Genomic DNA, 18,580 nt, shown 5'->3' with positions numbered 1-18,580 from the left:
CATTGTATGTGTCACACGCTTGGTAAACAACAGGTGTAGACTAACAGTGAAATGCTTAGTTACGGGCCATTTTTCCCAACAATTCAGAGTGGGAAAAAAAGAGAACATATAGGAAAGTAAAAGAAGTAATAATAAAAGTAATAATCGATACACAATGAGTAACTATAACTTGGCTGTATACACAGTACTGAATCGATGTGCAGGGGTACGAGATAATGGTGGTAGATATTTACATATACAGTAACTAGGAATAAAGTGACCGATATTAAACAGTAGCAGCAGCGTATCTGATGAGTCCAAAGAGTTAGCGCGGAAAGGGTCAATGCGGGTAGTCCAGGTTGCTATTTGGTTAACTGTTTAACTAACTATTTAGCAGTCTTTTGGCTTGGGGGTAGAAGGTGTTCAGGGTCCTGTTTGTTCCAGACTTGGTGTGTCGGTACCGCTTGCCGTGCGGTAACAGAGAGAACAGTCTTTGACTGGGGTGGCTGGAGTCTCTGACAATTTTGAGGGCCTTCCTCTGACACCGCATGGCGTAGAGGTCACGGATGGTTGGGAGCTCGGCACCAGTGATGTACTCGGGCCGTGCGCACTACCCTCTGTAGCGCCTTGCGGTCGGATGCTAAGCAGTTGCCGTACCAGGCAGTGATGGAGCCAGTCAAGATGCTCTGAATGTTGCAGCTGTAGAGCTTTTTCAGGATCTGAGGGCCCGTTCCAAATCTTTTCCGCCTCCTGATGGGGAAGACGTGTTGTCCTGGCACCGCACTGCTAGGTCTCTGACCTCCTCATTGTTGTCGGCGATCAGGCCCGACCACTGTCGTGTCGTGGGCAAACATGATGATGGTGTTGGAGTATTGCGGTGGGGAAACGTATTGTGTTGAAAGTATAGTGATGTATATAGTAGACGTGAACAAAAGTGAATATCTCTTCTAATTAGGAGTAGTAAATATTTCCCTTATTTTCCTACACACGATACACGGCATGCCCAAGTATTTTACTCTGTCACTCAAACACCACACACGCGCGCACACACTTGAGGCCACATGTCGTAGCGCTGCCTGGGAAAGTGATAGCGAGAGAAAAGAAGCTCTGGAGAGGGAGTTATCTCTTCAGATGACGTGGAGGGGCGCCTCTTTCTCTACCTCTCCCTCCCTCTGTCCTACCCTTTCTTCCTCTCTCCTGCTCCCGCTCTCCCCTTTCTCTCGCCCTCTCTCTCTTGTTCTCTCTCTCTCTTGTTCTCTCTCTCTCTCTCTTGTTCTCTCAAATCATGCTGGCCTCCAGTGGTATCCAGACAGGCCAAGGACAAAGTGGAGATAGGGTCCAGAGGACGGGGTTTGGTTTTATGTGGAGCTGTGGCTGGGCTCTCTGATGCTGCTCTGATAGATCAATCTTCTCTCCCTCCCTCAGCCCCCCCCTGACGCTAGATAGCTAGCCCGCTACGCTTCACCACGGTAGAGTACATAGCACAGGTCACACACAGGTCTCTCACGCACACACACACACTCACACAAAACATGACCCCACAGACATCACAAACACAACTTGAACGTTAACACACATCTGCGATGTGCTCATGGGCTCAAACCGACACACACACCGAGGTTGGAGTCCGATCGATGTCGATGAGGACTGTATTCATTAAATGTTTAGTTTAGTGTAGTTCAGAATTCACTACCCGAGCATCTCAACCACCAATCTCACTCAGGTTAGCTGGTCATGAGATGTGTCACTGTGGCCTTGGCACGTCAGACAGTGAGACCAAGCTGATGGCCCACGGGTCTTTGACGCTGAGTCACACACACAGCTATTACCGACCCCCAGACGCCCGGCCTACTCCACTTGTGACTCCCTCATACTAACACACACACACACACATATTACATTACAAACACCCATAAAGAGATCCTGGAGCCAGACTGCTGCTGTCTGAATGAGACGCGGCTCAAACAAACAGGGGAAATCCTCCTTACACAAGCCCGTCCATCACTGGGCCATATCACTGTCCCAGCACACGTGGGCGCCTCTACCCCCTCCATAACCCCGCTCCCAGGTCCCCTCCACCTCCAGGCCCCCTGGCTCCAGGCTGTGTCCCCTGACGCAGGGACACACACAGACGGGAAGCTGGAGTGAAGTCTCTGTCAGTCTGAGCCCCCTCGGTCACCATGGGTTGACCCTAACTGGACCGTTCCACTTCCTCCACCTCCTCCTGTCTAGTAAACAGCCACGTCCACTTCCATTTGAAGACCTGCCGCCACGCTCAGTTTCATAACATCACTCATGTTTTGATGTGTGTGTGAATGTGTCTGGGTCTAGGATGGGGGTGTGTGTGTCTGTGTGCGTGTGCGTGGGTAGAAGCCAGCGTACTTGGCGGGTTGCTGTGTAGCGTGTTAACAGTGTGTTCCGTTGGTTTCCGCTGCTCCCGACGACCGCAGATGTTGGTCATGGAAGAGGGCCGCGTTGACCCGGTCGCCCTGTTTGTCTTCCACACACACACTGTTCTCGCTGAGTGTGTGCGTGAACTCCATTAGCACATTCCCAGATAGGGCCAGGGCCCTCTTATCTGTGGTCACACATTAATTACACTTTGTTCCCCTTAAGTGATCTATTTCAGAGCCGCCCCACCCCTCGCCGCCCACTCCAGCCTATCTCCTCCACCCCCACCCCCCCCCCCCCCACCCCCCACCCCCAGATAAGAGCTCTAATGCCAGGTCACGCTACCCCTCTCCACCCCCATGTGAAGTGTGGCTTCAAACATTAGCAGGTGTGTACTGTCTGTAGTACAGTCGTGGCCAAAAGTTTTGAGAATGACACAAATATACATTTTCACAAAGTCTGCTGCCTCAGTTTGTATGATGGTAATTTGCATATACTCCAGAATGTTATGAAGAGTGATCAGATGAATTGCAATTAATTGCAAAGTCCCTCTTTGCCATGCAAATTAACTGAATCCCCCAAAAAACATTTCCACTGCATTTCAGCCCTGCCACAAAAGGACCAGCTGACATCATGTCAGTGATTCTCTCGTTAACACAGGTGTGAGTGTTGACGAGGACAAGGCTGGAGATCACTCTGTCATGCTGATTGAGTCATTGTTCTTCCTCTGTCAAACATGGTTACCTGTAAGGAAACACGTGCCGTCATCATTGCTTTGCACAAAAAGGGCTTCACAGGCAAGGTTATTGCTGCCAGTAAGATTGCACCTAAACCAACCATTTATCGGATCATCAAGAACTTCAAGGAGAGCGGTTCAATTGTTGTGAAGAAGGCTTCAGAGTGTGTGGACAGGTGCAGTTAATACAGGTAATGAGTGGAGAACAGGAGGGCTTCTTAAAGAAAAACTAACAGGTCTGTGAGAGCCGGAATTCTTACTGGTTGGTAGGTGATCAAATACTTATGTCATGCAATAAAATGCAAATTAATTACTTAAAAATCATACAATGTGATTTTCTGGGATTTTGTTTTAGATTCCGTCTCTCACAGTTGAAGTGTACCTATGATAAAAATTACAGACCTCTACATGCTTTGTAAGTAGGAAAACCTGCAAAATCAGCAGTGTATCAAATACTTGTTCTCCCCACTGTATATCTATCCTATATCAGACCTATCCTATATCAGACCTATATCTAAGGTATTCGAAAGCCACGTTAACAAACAGATCACCGACCATTTCGAATCCCACCGTACCTTCTCCGCTTTGCAATCTGGTTTCCGAGCTGGTCATGGGTGCACCTCAGCCACGCTCAAGGTCCTAAACGACATCATAACCGCCATCGATAAGAGACATTACTGTGCAGCTGTATTCATCGACCTGGCCAAGGCGGTCGACTCTGTCAATCACCACATTCTTATCGGCAGACTCAACAGCCTTGGTTTCTCAAATGACTGCCTCGCCTGGTTCACCGACTACTTCCCAGACAGAGTTCAGTGTGTCTCCAATCCAAAGTTAAATATAGAATGGACGTCCTATTTTGCAAAACAAAGCATCCTTCACTCACGCTGACAAAAACGGACTATCCTGCGAGAAGAGCTTCGACTTCGGCGATGTCATTTACAAAATAGCCTCCAACACTCTACTCAGCAAATTGGATGCAGTCCATTTTGTCACCAAAGCCCCATACACTACCCACCAATGCTCTCTTGGCTGGCCCTCGCTTCATATTCATCGCCAAGCCCACTGGCTCCAAGTCATCTATAAGTCTTTGCTAGGTAAAGCCCCGCCTTATCTCAGCTCACTGGTCATCATAGCAGCACCCACCCATAGCACGCGCTCCAGCAGGTATATTTCACTGGTCACCCCCAAAGCCAATTCCTCTTTGGCCGCCTTTCCTTCCAGTTCTCTGCTGCCAATGACTGGAACAAATTGCAAAAATCACTGAAGGTGGAGACTCATATCGCCCTCACTAACTTTAAAAAACAGCTGTCAGAGCAGCTCACAGATCACTGCACCTGTACATAGCCCATCTGTAAATTGCCCATCCAACTACCTCATCCCCATACTGTTATTTTTATTAATGTTTTGCTCCTTTGCACCCCAGTATCTCTACTTGCACATTCATCTTCTGCACATCTACCATTCCAGTGTTTAATTGCTAAATTGTAATTACTTCGCCACCATGGCCTATTTATTGCCCTTATCTTACCCTTATCTTACCTCTTTTGCACACACTATGTATAGACTTTTTCTATTGTGTTATTGACTGTATGTTTGTTTATTCCATGTGTAACTCTGTGTTGTTGTTTATGTCCCACTGCTTTGCTTTATCTTTGCCAGGCACCAATTGTAAATGAGAACTTGTTCTTAACTAGCCTACCTGGTTAAATAAAGGTGACATTTTTTAAAAGTGGCCGGTTTCCACATCCTCAGACATGGATCAAATCCAATTTTATTTGTCACATGCGCCAAATACAACAGGTGTAGACCTTAACCTTAAGTCCTTAACCAACAATGCTTTAAGAAGTTTTAAGAAAAAAAAGTGTTAAGTAAAAAATGTAAAATAAAAAATAACAAATAATTAAACAGCAGCAGTAAAATAACAGTAGCGAGACTATATACAGGGGGTACCGGTACAGAGTCAATGTGCGGGGACACAGGTTAGTCTAGGTAATTAAGGTAATATGTACATGTAGGTAGAGTTAAAGTGACTATGCATGGATAATAAACAGAGAGTAGCAGCAGTGTAAAAGAGGGGTCTGGGTAACCCTTTGATTAGCTGTTCAGGAGTCTTATGGCTTGTGGGTAGAAGCTGATAAGAAGCCTTTTGGACCTAGACTTGGCACTCCGTTACCGCTTGCCGTGCGGTAGCAGAGAGAACAGTCCATGACTAGGGTGGCTGGAGTCTGACAATTTTTTAGGGCCTTCCTCTGACACCGCCTGGTATCGATGTCCTGGGTGGCAGGAGGCTTGGCCCCAGTGATGTACTGGGCCGTACGCACTACCCTCTGTAGTGCCTTGCGGTCGGAGGCCGAGCAGTTGCCATACCAGGCAGTGATGCAACCTGTCAGGACGTCGGATACTGACTTTTGTCACGTGTGACCTGGCAAAGTACACACACACCCACACACAGATAAGAGCTATATTGAAGAGGCTGTCCTCTTGTGAGTGCTTGCCCAAGGTAAGGGTGACACCCCTTACACACAAACACACACCTTCTCTCACACACTCCATACAGGTCATTTTGTGTAGCCTCTGTGTGTGTGTGTTTTTGTATTCAGAGGTGTATGTGTATGTGGCTTGTGCATCGGGGAGTTGCTAAGTATTGAGAAGCTGCCTGCGGTAGGCAAGCGAGTAGTGTTTTAATTGTAGCAGCTGGGCCCCATTGGGGTTAGACGTGGTAACGTGTGGGAGCGGCGCTGAGCTCACTGTCTGTCAGCTCGCCATCTTACCTGAGCCCCAGCGGGCCCTGGGTGTCTCACTGTTAGTACTGAGGCAACCCAGGAGCTCTGTGTGTGTGTCTGTGTGCGTGCGTGCCTGTCTGTCTGTCTGTTTGTCAAGGCATTATACTGAAGTGTAGTGAGGGGTGCTGTGAGGGTCTCTGAAGGCATTGTCTTTAAGCACTAGGGAGGTGTGTGTGTGTGTGTGTGTGTGTGTGTGTGTGTGTGTGTGTGTGTGTGTGTGTGTGTGTGTGTGTGTGTGTGTGTGTGTGTGTGTGTGTGTGTGTGTGTGTGTGTGTGTGTGTGTGTGTGTGTGTGTGTGCGTGCGTGCTTTCATGCATGTCTGTGTGTGTGTGTGTGCTCCCTCGTAATGTGTCAAAGCAGAGCAGAGGTTGTGTGTGTGTGTGTGTGTGAGAGAGAGTCTGTGTGTGTGTGTGTGTGCATGTGTGAGAGTCTCTGTGTGTTTGTCTGTCTGTCTGTCTGTCTGTCAAGGCATTATACTGAAGTGTAGTGAGGGTTGCTGTGAGGGTCTCTGAAGGCATTGTCTTTAAGCACTAGGGAGGTGTGTGTGTCTGTGTGAGCGTGTGTGCGTGTTCTTTCTTGCGTGTCTGTGTGTGTGTGCTCCTTCGTATTTTGTCAAACTAGAGCAGAGGTTGTGTGTGTGTGTGTGTGTGTGTGTGTGTGTGTGTGTGTGTGTATGAGAGAGTCTGTGTGTGTGTGTGGGAAGGGTTAGTGTTTTGTGTTTAAGTGGTGGGGGGGTTGTAGTGAGAGGGCAGGTTGAGATTGTGTGGGGCTCAACCCTCACTGTGTGTATGTTGGATAGCTCATTATGTTTAAGAGCGAAGGAAGGTGTGTGTGTGTGTGTGTGTGTGCGTGCGCATACGTGCATATATGTGAGTGTGTGTGCATGTGTGTTTGGCAGGGTTGTGTGGGGCTCCACCATGACCCCGGCCCTGACGAGGGGGTGTGTACTCCTGCTAATGGACAGGCTTTGTGGGCCTCCCTTTAGAGGCACACTAGGGCTGGCCATGGAAACAGACGCTCTCCATTCCCCCTCAATGGGCCAAAAACAAAACTGTGTCAGGCGAGCTAGTGGATCCAGAGTGTTTACCATTGAAATCCCCACCAATGACGATCCAGATCAAACAAAGAGCGAAGTCTACGTGGCGCTGGGGACTGGCTCTCTCGTACACTCTACTAATCTAAGTACACACACGTACAGACACATTTTGTACACAGACTGACTTCTGTCAAATCTCTGTGTCCTGCTTGTTAGACGATCGGATATCCTGTTCAGGCGGGAATTTAACCCCATAATTAGTGTTTGATAAATGATTCTATGATTAAATATGCACTGTGTTCCATTGATACATGTTCACAATTCAAGGAATAGAATAGTTAATGTCACTTGTTTTTCGATGTGAGTAGTACAGTTCTATTTGAAATAAGTTCAACCACGCTGAAAGCAAAACATAACATGTCGCTAACCTCCCAATCAAATATCAAAACCTGCTTGATATTAACTGATATTAATCAACGGTATTACTTCATGTGCGTGCCATAAATACTAACTTGTACAGTGAACATCTTGCAACTGTGATATTAGATCAAATAACTTATTTAACGATCGTTTACCATTAGAAGACGAGCATCGGACTTCTACGGCACGTGCGCATGCACGTGCGCGGCGCCCCACCTTTACAGTCATAAAACGTTCAGGAAATGTACACCATTTCACAAGCTTTTTTTTCTCTGAGCAAAATATTGTGACCTTGATCTCACAGAATATGAACGTGAAAGAGATGCTGAAGTCTTTCATTTATCCGTTTTTAATTGAAGCCTCGTTGGTGGGTTCCTAGTTAGAATGTCCTATATGGAATATACAGTAGCGTCCAGAATTATTGAATCCCTCGATAAAGATAAGGGAAAAATACTGTATGGAATAAATCATACAAATACTGAGCTACTGTATATTGTATGCATTCTCTCAACCAGCTTCATGATAATGCTTTTCCAACAGTCTTGATGGAGTTCCCACATATGCTGAGCACTTGTTGGCTGCTTTTCCTTCACTCTGCAGTCCAACTCATCCCAAACCATCTCAATTAGGTTGAGGTCGGGTGATTGTAGAGGCCAGGTCATCTGATGCAGCACTCCATCACTCTCCTTCTTGGTCAACTAGCCTTTACACAGCCTGTAGGTGTGTTGGGTCATTGTCCTGTTGAAAAACAAATGATAGTCCCACTAAGCGCAAACCAGATGGGATGGCGTATCGCTGCAGAATGCTGTGGTGGCCATGTTGGTTAAGTGTGCCTTGAACTCTAAATAAATGTGCGCCATCACACCTCCTCCTCCATGCTTCACTGTGGGAACCACACATGCGGAGATCATCCGTTCACCGACTCTGCGTCTCACAAAGACAGAGGTGTTGGAACCAGAAATCTCAAATTTGGACTCATCAGACCAAAGGACAGATTTCCACCGGTCTAATGTCTAAGCAATGTCTAACCGGTCTAATGGCCAAGCAAGTCTCTTCTTCTTAGAAGTGGTTTCTTTGCAGTAATTCAACCATAAAGTCTTGATTTACGCAGTCTCCTCGGAACAGTTGATGTTGAGATGTGTCTGTAACTTGAACTCTGTGAAGCATTTATTTGGGCTGCAATCTGAGGTGCAGTTAACTCTAATGAACTTATCCTCTGCAGCAGAGGTAACTCTGCGTCTTCCTTTCCTCTGGCGGTCGTCATCAGAGCCAATTTCATCATAGCGCTTGATGGTTTTTGCGACTGCACTTGAAGAAACTTTAAAAGTTCTTGAAATTTTCCGCATTGACTGACCTTCATGTCTTAAAGTAATGATGGACTGTTGTTTCTCTTTGCTTATTTGAGCTGTTCTTGCCATAATATGGACTTGGTCTTTTACCAAATAGTGCTATCTTCTGTATACCACCCCTACCTTGTCACAGCACAACTGATTGGCTCAAATGCATTAAGAAGGAAAGAAATTCCACAAATACATTTTTAACAAGGCCCACCTGTTAACTGAAATGCATTCCGGGTGACTACCTCATGAAGCTGATTGAGAGAACGCCAAGTGTGTGCAAAGCTGTCATCAATGCAAAGGGTGGCTACTTTGAAGAATATCAAATCTAAAATATATTTATTATAAATATATTATAACACTTTTTTGGTTACTACATGATTCCATATGTGTTATTTCATAGTTTTGATGTCTTCACTATTATTCTACAATGTAGAAAATAGTCAAAAAAATTCAGAAAAACCCTTGAATGAGTAGGTGTGTCAAGTTTGGACACACCTACTCATTCAGGGTTTTTCTTTATTTTTGGAGATTCTTCTCATCCCTATAATTCTGGACCCCACTGTATAGTAGAGAACTGTCGACAGATATGCCTCTAGAAAGAGTTTTAAGCAGGGCTTCATCCCTACTTACCAACAATAGGCCATAGAATGTTATTGAAAAGGATACATTGAAAGCATATTGCCTGTATCCCTACTCTAATTGCAATAAGGCTGTGAAATAGTTTTTTCAGCAGACAAAAAATATATATAATTATATTCAAAATAATTCATATTCTCAATAGCCTTCATAAATTTGAAGACAAAGAACAAATAGGAATGTGTATGAATGCAGGTAAAATATCTTTAGATTAAAACATTTCCATGAACTAATTCAGATATTTATTAAAACAGTTCATTTTGTTGAGGGGAAGATGTCTCTGAAGGCCCTCTACAGTGGGGGCCCATGTCTCTGATGCACACTGCGACCCTGGAGAGAGAAGCCCGCTGACATTGAGAGGTGTTGTCGGAGTGGGTGCATGTTTTGGCTTCGATTTTACCGAACGGGACACTGGAGAGTCAGACACTCGTATCCAATAGCTTGCGCTGTCCTTGGGCTCGGGTTATCTTGTAAATACTCTCCTCCAAGTATATAAAAGCAGGGTCCTTTATGGCAGCCAAGGCCAGTCATTCACTTTAAAATAAAAAAGCACTCTGTCTCTGGGCAGGGTGAGGGGAGAGAGAGTAGGTGTGTCTGTGTGTGTGTGGTATGGGCTGGTTATCCATTATTTGGCCCCTCTGGTCTCCCAAGTGATGGTTTGAATAATATGAACAGAAATGAAGAGACTATTTCAACAAGTTAATGTTGAAATCTCTCTCTTTTAAAGTAAATATCAAGTTCCCTCGGCAACCCCCCCGAGCTAGTCATTCAGGTTCCTCATCTAGGGATGTGGAATGAGTTTTGCCTTGTTTTCTCCAACAACAACACACAATAATAAGGAAAGTAATTAAAAACAGTACGAGAGAGATAGAGAAAACAGACAGACCCCACTTACCGGTAATCATAAAAATTGAATCGCATTAAAATGGCAGTGGTAGTGCTGTTTTAATGAAATGCTGTGTGTTTTTGTAAATTGTGTCGGTGTGTGTGTTTTTTTTCCCTGTTTGTGTGGATGTGAATTGGATTAATCTATTGATTTGATTAAAATAAAACTAAACACAGTGGGGTTACAGGGAATGACAAATATGTCGTCATGATTAAATCTGACTTCACCGTGTCTCCTTTGTCTGGAAGGAGTTAATCAAACGGTGAATGGGGGCAGGGTGAAGTCCCACATTTAGATTGAAATCAACAGTTGTTTGACCGTAGCCTTGTTTTCGTGCTCTGTGAGTGGGGGGAAAGTTGTGCGGGCGAGCTGAGTGACCCTGGCACCTGCTTTGACTTCGTTTGACCTCTCCCTCTGGCAGTGACACATCGGGGCCCTCTGACAGGCAGACAAGATGGCCGTGGTGCCCTCAGCGGCCCCACTCACCCCGCACGGCAGATAAACTAATAACAGCCCGCTTCAGGAGTGGATATCCGATCGTCTAACAAGCAGGACACAGAGCGATTCCCCATCGTTGATCTGTGCAATAGATAGTTTCCACAAACACACTGTGAGATAGTGTTACAGAATAGCTGCCCCTCGCTACATGTCAGTACGTTCAATGTCCGGACTGGATAGAAACAGCTTAGATGACCTTTGATAAGTGCATTATAACAATGCACTCAAGAAAATGATACTCGTAGTTTGATAGATTTGGCAACAACAAAAAAAGTTTAACATTGACTTGCAGAATATTAAATAAGAGTTTGAAATTCTATTAACCTAATTTCCGGTAATGACCATTGCATGTATTTATCTTGTGAAGTCCTGGTCGATTAAATATGAAATATATTTCAATGTCTAGGGAAATGATTAAGCTTTTAAATGTACAAAATGAAATCAATTTGTTCCAAAACTACCGAAAACATTAGATGTACGGTGCCTCACAGACTCATGCTGAATATGCATATGTATTTCTGTAATAAATGCAGCAGAGATATATGGCCCTTCATGCTCACATCAATGTAATTATGAATTATGAAAAAAGTTTGATTCACATAAAATAGGCCATTAGTACACAAGCAATTAAGTGGCGGGGCTTTAAATAATGTACCACAGATAAAAACTAATTATAGGCAGCGTGCTTTGATTCTGTCTTTCTCTCTGACTATCACTCGGGGCGTTACTTTGGCTCTTCAGTCACCTACCGTTTGTTTTGAAATACCCAACTATCACAGGAGATTACCACTTGTGACAACATACAGCATGCAGCGACTGGTGAAGGGAAAAAAAAGCATGGCCCACAGCTACGGAGGACTTTTTCCTCTCAAACACACGTCATGTTCCCTTACTTCATCCCACACCACTGATAACACCACTGTGTGTGTGTGTGTGTGTGTGTGTGTGTGTGTGTGTGTGTGTGTGTGTGTGTGTGCGTCTCATAGAGATCAAACAGTCAGTCAATTACTCTGAGAGGGATCCAGTGGCTGTGACAGGGGAGGCTAAGCATCTAGGATCAAATAGACTGCATCTGTTGGCGCTGTCTGTCACAGGCCGTAATGAGAGAGGAGAACAGAGCACAACCAATAGAGAGGCTTGGAGGGGTGAAAGAACACAGGACAACCAATAGAGAGGCTTGGAGGGGTGAAAGAACACAGGACAACCAATAGAGAGGCTTGGAGGGGATTATATTAATATAGTACACATGAAGTGCATTCGGAAAGTATTCAGACCCCTTCCCCCTTTCCATATTTAATTAGGTTACAGCCTTATTCTACAATGGATTACATTTTTTTTAAATCCTCATCAATCTACATAATACCCCATAATGACTGGGCAAAAACAGGTTTTTAGAAATGTTTGCTCATTTATTAAATATTTTTTAAACGATAGTACATCCTATTTCCATCGATCATCCTTGAGATGTTTCTACAACTTGATTGTAGTCCACCTGTGGTAAATTCAATGGATTGGACATGATTTGGAAAGGCGCACACCTGTCTATATAAGCTCCCACAGTTGACAGTGCATGACAGAGCAAAAACCATGAGGTGGAAGGAATTGTCCTTTGAGCTCCGAGACAGGATTGTGTCGAGGCACAGGTCTGGGGAAGGGTACCAACAAATTTCAGCAGCATTGAAGGACCCCAAGAACACAGTGGCCTCATTCATTCTTAAATGGAAGACGTTTGGAACCACCACGACTCTTCCTAGATCTGGCCGCCCTTCGAAACTGAGCAATGGGGGGAGAAGGGCCTTGGTCAGGGAGGTGACCGAGAACCCGATCTCCAGCATTCCTCTGTGGAGACAGGAGCACCTTCCAGAAGGACAACCATCTCTGCAGCACTCCACCAATCAGGCCTTTATGGTAGAATGGCCAGATGGAAGCGACTCCTCAGTAAAAGGCATGACAGCCCGCTTGGAGTTTGCCAAAAGGCACCTAAAGGACTCTCAGACCATGAGAAACAAGATTCTCTGGTCTGATGAAACCAAGATTGAACTCATGAACCCTGGCACCATCTCTACGGGGAAGCATGGTGGTGGCAGCATCCGTGGGGATGTTTTTCAGCGGCAGAGACTGGGAAACTAGTCAGGATCGAGGGAATGATGAACGCAGCAAAGTACAGAGAGATCATTGATGAAAACCTGAGCCAGAGCGCTCAGGTCCTCAGACTGTGGCGAAAGTTCACCTTCCAACAGGACAACGACCCTAAGCACACAGCCAATACAACGCATTAGTGGCTTCGGGACAAGTCTGAATGTCCTTGAGTGGTCCAGCCAGAACCCGGACTTGAACCCGATCGAACATTTCTGGAGATACCTGAAAATAGCTGTGTTGCAACGCTCGCCATCCAACCTGACAGAGCTTGAGAGGATCTGCAGAAATGAATGGGAGAAAATCCCCAAATACAGGTGGGCCAAGATTGTAGCGTCATACCCAAGAAGACTCCAGGCTGTAATCGCTGCCAAAAGTGCTTCAACAAAGTACTGAGTAAAGGTTCTGCATACTTATGTAAATGTGATATTTCAGTTTTTATATATCTGCCAAAATTTCTAAAAACCTGTTTTTCCTTTGTCATTATGGGGTTTTGTGTGTAGATTGATAAGGGGGGAAAAACTATTTATTCAACTTTAGATTAAGGCTGTAACATAACAAAATGTGGAAAAAGTGAAGGGGTCTGAATACTTTCCAAATGCACTGTATATTAATGTATGTCCAGCATTATGAAAACAGCACATCTCAAGAAGAATAAAAAAGTGAGCCTCTGCGCAACATTTTATTTTGCGGGCCTCCCGAGTGGCGCAGCGGTCTAAGGCACTGCATCGCTGTACTTGAGGCATCACTACAGCCCTGTGTTCGATCCCAGGCTGTGTCACAGCCGTCCGTGACTGGGAGACCCATGAAACGGTGCACAATTGGCCTAGCCTCGTCCTGGTTAGGGGAGGGGAGGGCGGCCAGAATTTCCTTGTCCCATCGCGCTCTAGCGACTGCTTGTGCAAGCAGACTTTGGTCGCCAGTTGGCCGGTGTTTCCTCCAACACATTGGTGCGGCTGGCTTCCGGGTTAACGACCTTCGTCTCTCCCGAGTCCGTAGGGGAGTTGCAGCAATGGGACAAGACTGTAACTACCAATTGGATATCACAAAATTGGGGGGTAAAAAGTACAAATAATACAAACACTTTTTGCTTTTTCACAATGAAACCGGAATAGTCATGTAAAATATAAATAAACGAATGAATCTGGGAGGGGTTTGCAGTTTCCACCAGTATATTTCGAGCCCCTGTGACCTGAGCACTGAAATCAGTGGCGCAATTAACTTTTACGTATGAGACGACAACTGAAACTGGGGGAGGGAGGAAAAAGGCGAGTCCTCTCAGACTGTTTACAGGACAGAATTCACTTTCCACACGACACCGTGGCATTTAATCGATCTCCATATCTTTTAAGGATATAAATGTGATTTGTAGCGTGAGTGCGCTAACTATCCTCCTCCTCTCGTACTCCTCGCCCAGGTAGTCCAGCGGTCAGGCTAACTCTGAGAGAAGCCTGGCTGGTGGGTTCCCTCTAAATCAGCGCTCAGAACACACCACTGACAACATCCATTAGCTTCCACACACTCTACTTGTTACTGGAGGAGTGGGCCAAGGCAGTAAAAGGCTGTTAGCTATCAAGGCCCGGGCGCCGGGAGATATCGGAGGCCGCTCCTTCCGCAGACAGGGGGGAGCTTATACGGCGGTCGACGGGAGGGGCCCGGTTCTACTGCATATCGAAAAGGAGACGCACTCCCACTGTCCCCGGCGCTGGGATAGGGTGGAACAGTTCGCGGCGTTCCGAAGTTCAGCTCAGGTTTGAGGTCGATCGCTCCTGCGGAAAGAAAAAGGAAAGATGTAAAAACACTTCTAATGGAGGGATGAGGAGGAAAGAAAGCGGAGGAGGAGAGATCCCTGTGCTTCAGATTGGATATAAATTATAGATGCGAGGTGCGAGCGGGCCTGTGTCTTTGTTTTCCAGGGTTGTGTGTTGTTGCGTTGAGCTTTACACAGGTAGCAGCACACTGTTAGTCTGTCTGGGTGTTATTGACTCACTGATTGCCAGGCTAGTCAATCTGACCTGAGGCAGCGATCATAGGCTAGCCTGGTAAACCATGTAGAGTCCAGTAGATTGACCGCCCCATAGACCATCCCAGCCTTGGCCAACCCCTCCACCTCCATCCCCTCCATTATCACAGCCAGCCAGGGGGTCAATCTAATAAACATGGGGTCAATACAGCAGCCATCAAAGGACCCTATTTGGAAAGGGCCTTAAAGGTGCTTTTTAATTGTATCCCTCCAGCCTGGTGCATGTAGAGGAGAGGAGAGAACAGGAGAGGAGAGGGCTCTCACTTAACTGGTGCCTTGACCCATCAACAAAGCAACAATGGCCCCATTAACTGATAGTGTGCGGCTGTATTGGTAACAGGTACATAAGCCTAATGGTCTAGGAGTCTACTCGTGGGCTAATACAGTGGAAGAACTAGAACTGTACCCTGCTATGACTAGTTCTCACTGTTTATATGTGATATCAGGGGATAGAACACCATTGTATCACTCTGTGACCCGTTTTCCCTGGGATGGTCTCTGGTTACTGCTTCTCAACACGGTACAGTACAGCATGTGGCTAAACAGCCTACCCGCCAGCTAGTAGGGAACTAAGCCATAAGCCATTGGTTGTAAATGGTTGCCGAGGAGCTGGCGGTGGAGCAGCTGCATTGGTGTGCCGTCGCCGCACCGTGGCGGAGGTGTTGTGTGGCAGCGTTCAGAGCGACGCAGCGATCCCCTGACCTCGGAGAGCCGAGAGGAACCTGAGGCGTGTGTACCAGATTTCAGGCTCCCTGTGACCCCAACATGGGAACCGGCTCACCTGGAGAAGGGAGGGGAAACCCGGACCACCTGATACGCCGGCTGCCTTAGTGCCTTCTCACCGCTTCCTCTCTCAAGCAGCTCTGAGAATGAATGAATAACGGTCCACTGGTTTGGCTTAGTGCATCCATTGTGCATAACTCCCATTCAATTAAAAGGCAGACACGGGAGGGTATCGGGTGTGCACGATCGTGAATCAAGTTGGATCAAATATTAAGACTATCCCGTTGGACTGCGAGGTCAAAGGTTGGAATGGGTGTAATGTCCTATAAGCATTTTGCTTGAAAGTGGACACACAATAAGCTCTCCAGGTGTAGAGGAGGGGATTTACATGCTCTGTTAACAACATGATTTATCTGTAACCCATTAGGTGTGTGTGATGTAACTGTGGTGTATGGTGTATGTTAGTTTTCATTATTTGATTATCCTCTCTATGGTCACACAGTGGACTGTTAAGTTAACACTGTCTCTTTGTGCTGTGTGTGTGTGTGCGTGCGTGCGTGCGTGCGTGCGTGCGTGCGTGCGTGCGTGCGTGCGTGTTGTGCAGGTACAGAGCGACACGAGCTGACGTCGTGGAGGAGTTTCAACTCCATTTTCCAGTTCTTCGGTGAGGCTTTACAGACTGGGGAGGAGGAGGAGGCCTCCAACGCGGTCACTACACGCAGCTCCCACAGAACCAAACCGGACCACAACCACAACGACTTATAGAACTACACCGACAGGAGGGAAACACAGAGGGGTGGAGGAGGTGCCAAATCCTCTCCGTCTTCCCTCTCCATCTTTCCCTCCTTCCTTCCTCCCTCATCTCTGTGTGATCTCTCTCTCTTCTGGCTGAATTTATCTCCCGGCTCGCACATGTATTGTTTTACCGGCAGAGTGCAGGGTGATGGTGTATACATAGCAATAGCGTTTTGCATTATTGCTAGATGAGCGCAACTGTCAAAACAATATGGGCTGAGTGTTTGCGTTTCCCGTGGGCTGTGGCTCGGCTGTGGTCCGGGCCACGGAGCAGTGGTTGCAGTGGCTGAGATTAAGGCTGACAGGCGCTGTGCACAGTGCGCAGTGGTATACCTCTAATTGTCCTGACATCGCCCTGAACTGAGCTAATACCCCGGCAGCCCTCCCCACCACTCCCCGAGGTCCTAGAGCCCGCCCCTACCCACACAGTCCTCCTCAACCCACACCACTCATACACTTGGCATATCTCCCTCCCTCAACCCAACCTCCTACCCGTCACCACAAAACGATGGTTTTAACTAGAGTAAACATTCTCCATTAACATGAGATCATTTTAAATGTAAAGTGAGTGTGTTGTTTTTATGGCTCCGTAGTCACGTCCATCCCTTTGCCTTGCCATCTCCAAACACACACACACACACACACACACACACACACACTTATTAAAACGATAGTTACATTTTCTGTCTAATGAGGATCTATTTATACGATCGTACTTTGGGGAGTTGCACTGCAATGTTTATGACAGCTGATATACTGGTGGTGTTTTGTATCTTACTTTCGCTCAATGTTTCGTTGGATTTTTATGCACTCTAATTCGATTTTGTACCGGACCAAATGAAGTCCCAGAGTCATAAATGTTGACAATGAGGTAGATTGTCTATGATTTTGTAATTTGTAAAAATGTCTTATTTTTTTTATTTTTTTTAACTGTACCCTTTTTTTCTGTTTGATATCCATGAAATTGATGTCCCCAGAGGATTTAATTTGATGAAATAAATAAACCAACCATAGCCTGTCCTAGATTTGAGAATTCAAGAAACTGAGCAGATTTTAAATCACTTAAAGCCCAGCATCAAAATGAGTTTTAGGGATATCTCATTTTAACAGAAACAAGAAGTCAGTAACACAGTCATAAAAACTTCAATACATCCCCTTGCACGTGTCGGGAAATCCAAGATTTCAATATTATCCTAAGCCTAGATGATGTGTCTTCAGATGTTGGGAGGAATGTATTTTCCAAACACTTGCCTCGAGTGCAAACGTAAACGTGACAAAGAGGAGAGCCCTGCGTGGGTCATCCTCGCATAATCTCAATCAGGGACATAAACAAGATTTTTTTTAAATATTTCCACGACGTGTAAGTTAGAAATCACTCAAAGATGAATGGAATATCCTTCTAATATGCCCAGATATTTGTATCACCAGGAGACAGTAAGCCACTGATACATGAATACACCTCTCAACACAGCCACTGTCTATCCAGACATGTTTTACCTTTCCACGGCTTCAGGCGAGGTATTTATAAGGAGTGTTAAGAAATATATTGGAATATATTATACTTTATTTTTTATTCTGTGTAAATAACAGCCACTGGGTGATATTTTGAGGCTTTTGTAGGTTATTAAACACATCATTGCTTTTGTCAGTAATGAGGGAAGCAGTGTGTGAGCTGTTGTAATTTTCATCTAATTGTATTAAATGTCTCTTTGGATGTCACTCATGAAGTTAACTTGTTGTTTGATTTGGGAATATGCGGACTGGTGGAGAAGTTTCATTTCAGGATGCTGTTGTTCATGTGTGTTCCCTTTGCGTGAAAGAATAAACAGTTGCTATTTTACTTCATTATGTGTATATTGCTGCCTCAGGAATATACAACACACTATGTTCACTCGATATTTGTAATAAAGGGCTCGTTCCACGAAATGAGTGCCTTTTGCATCCCTTTGATATTTTAAGTAGAAATTGTGCACGCGTGTTGAATTTTAAAAGCCTGTTATATTAAATGAAGTGCCCTTTAATATAGACCACATGGAACATTCAATTGATCTGATTTCTAATGTCAAAAGAGACATTGAACATCTAATTGTCAAATCCTAGTATAAAAGCGGGAGAGCTGGTTCTACTGTTTTTTGACCGTTTTCTGGTGTTTGGTGGTGTGACATTGAGCATAAGACATCAACCCTGTTACCCAT

General features: G+C 45.6%; 1 protein-coding gene across 1 annotated transcript in view; it reads left to right on the top strand.

Annotated features, from left to right (window-relative positions):
• The window catches only part of fam172a (family with sequence similarity 172 member A), a 193,387-nt gene extending 175,076 nt beyond the window's left edge, over positions 1 to 18,311 (top strand). Inside the window, exon 11 of the mRNA XM_039013177.1 lies at positions 16,195 to 18,311. Within this exon, the coding sequence (XP_038869105.1) occupies positions 16,195 to 16,355 (161 nt within the window). The 3' untranslated portion in view covers positions 16,356 to 18,311. The remainder of the gene's footprint in view (positions 1 to 16,194) is intronic.
• Positions 18,312 to 18,580: the final 269 nt, after the last annotated feature.

The sequence above is a fragment of the Salvelinus namaycush genome, chromosome 18 (genome assembly GCF_016432855.1).
Source record: "Salvelinus namaycush isolate Seneca chromosome 18, SaNama_1.0, whole genome shotgun sequence".
Lineage (NCBI taxonomy): Eukaryota > Metazoa > Chordata > Actinopteri > Salmoniformes > Salmonidae > Salvelinus > Salvelinus namaycush.
The sequence above is the reverse complement of the archived record's forward strand: the minus strand, read 5'-3'. Positions and strand labels throughout refer to the sequence as shown.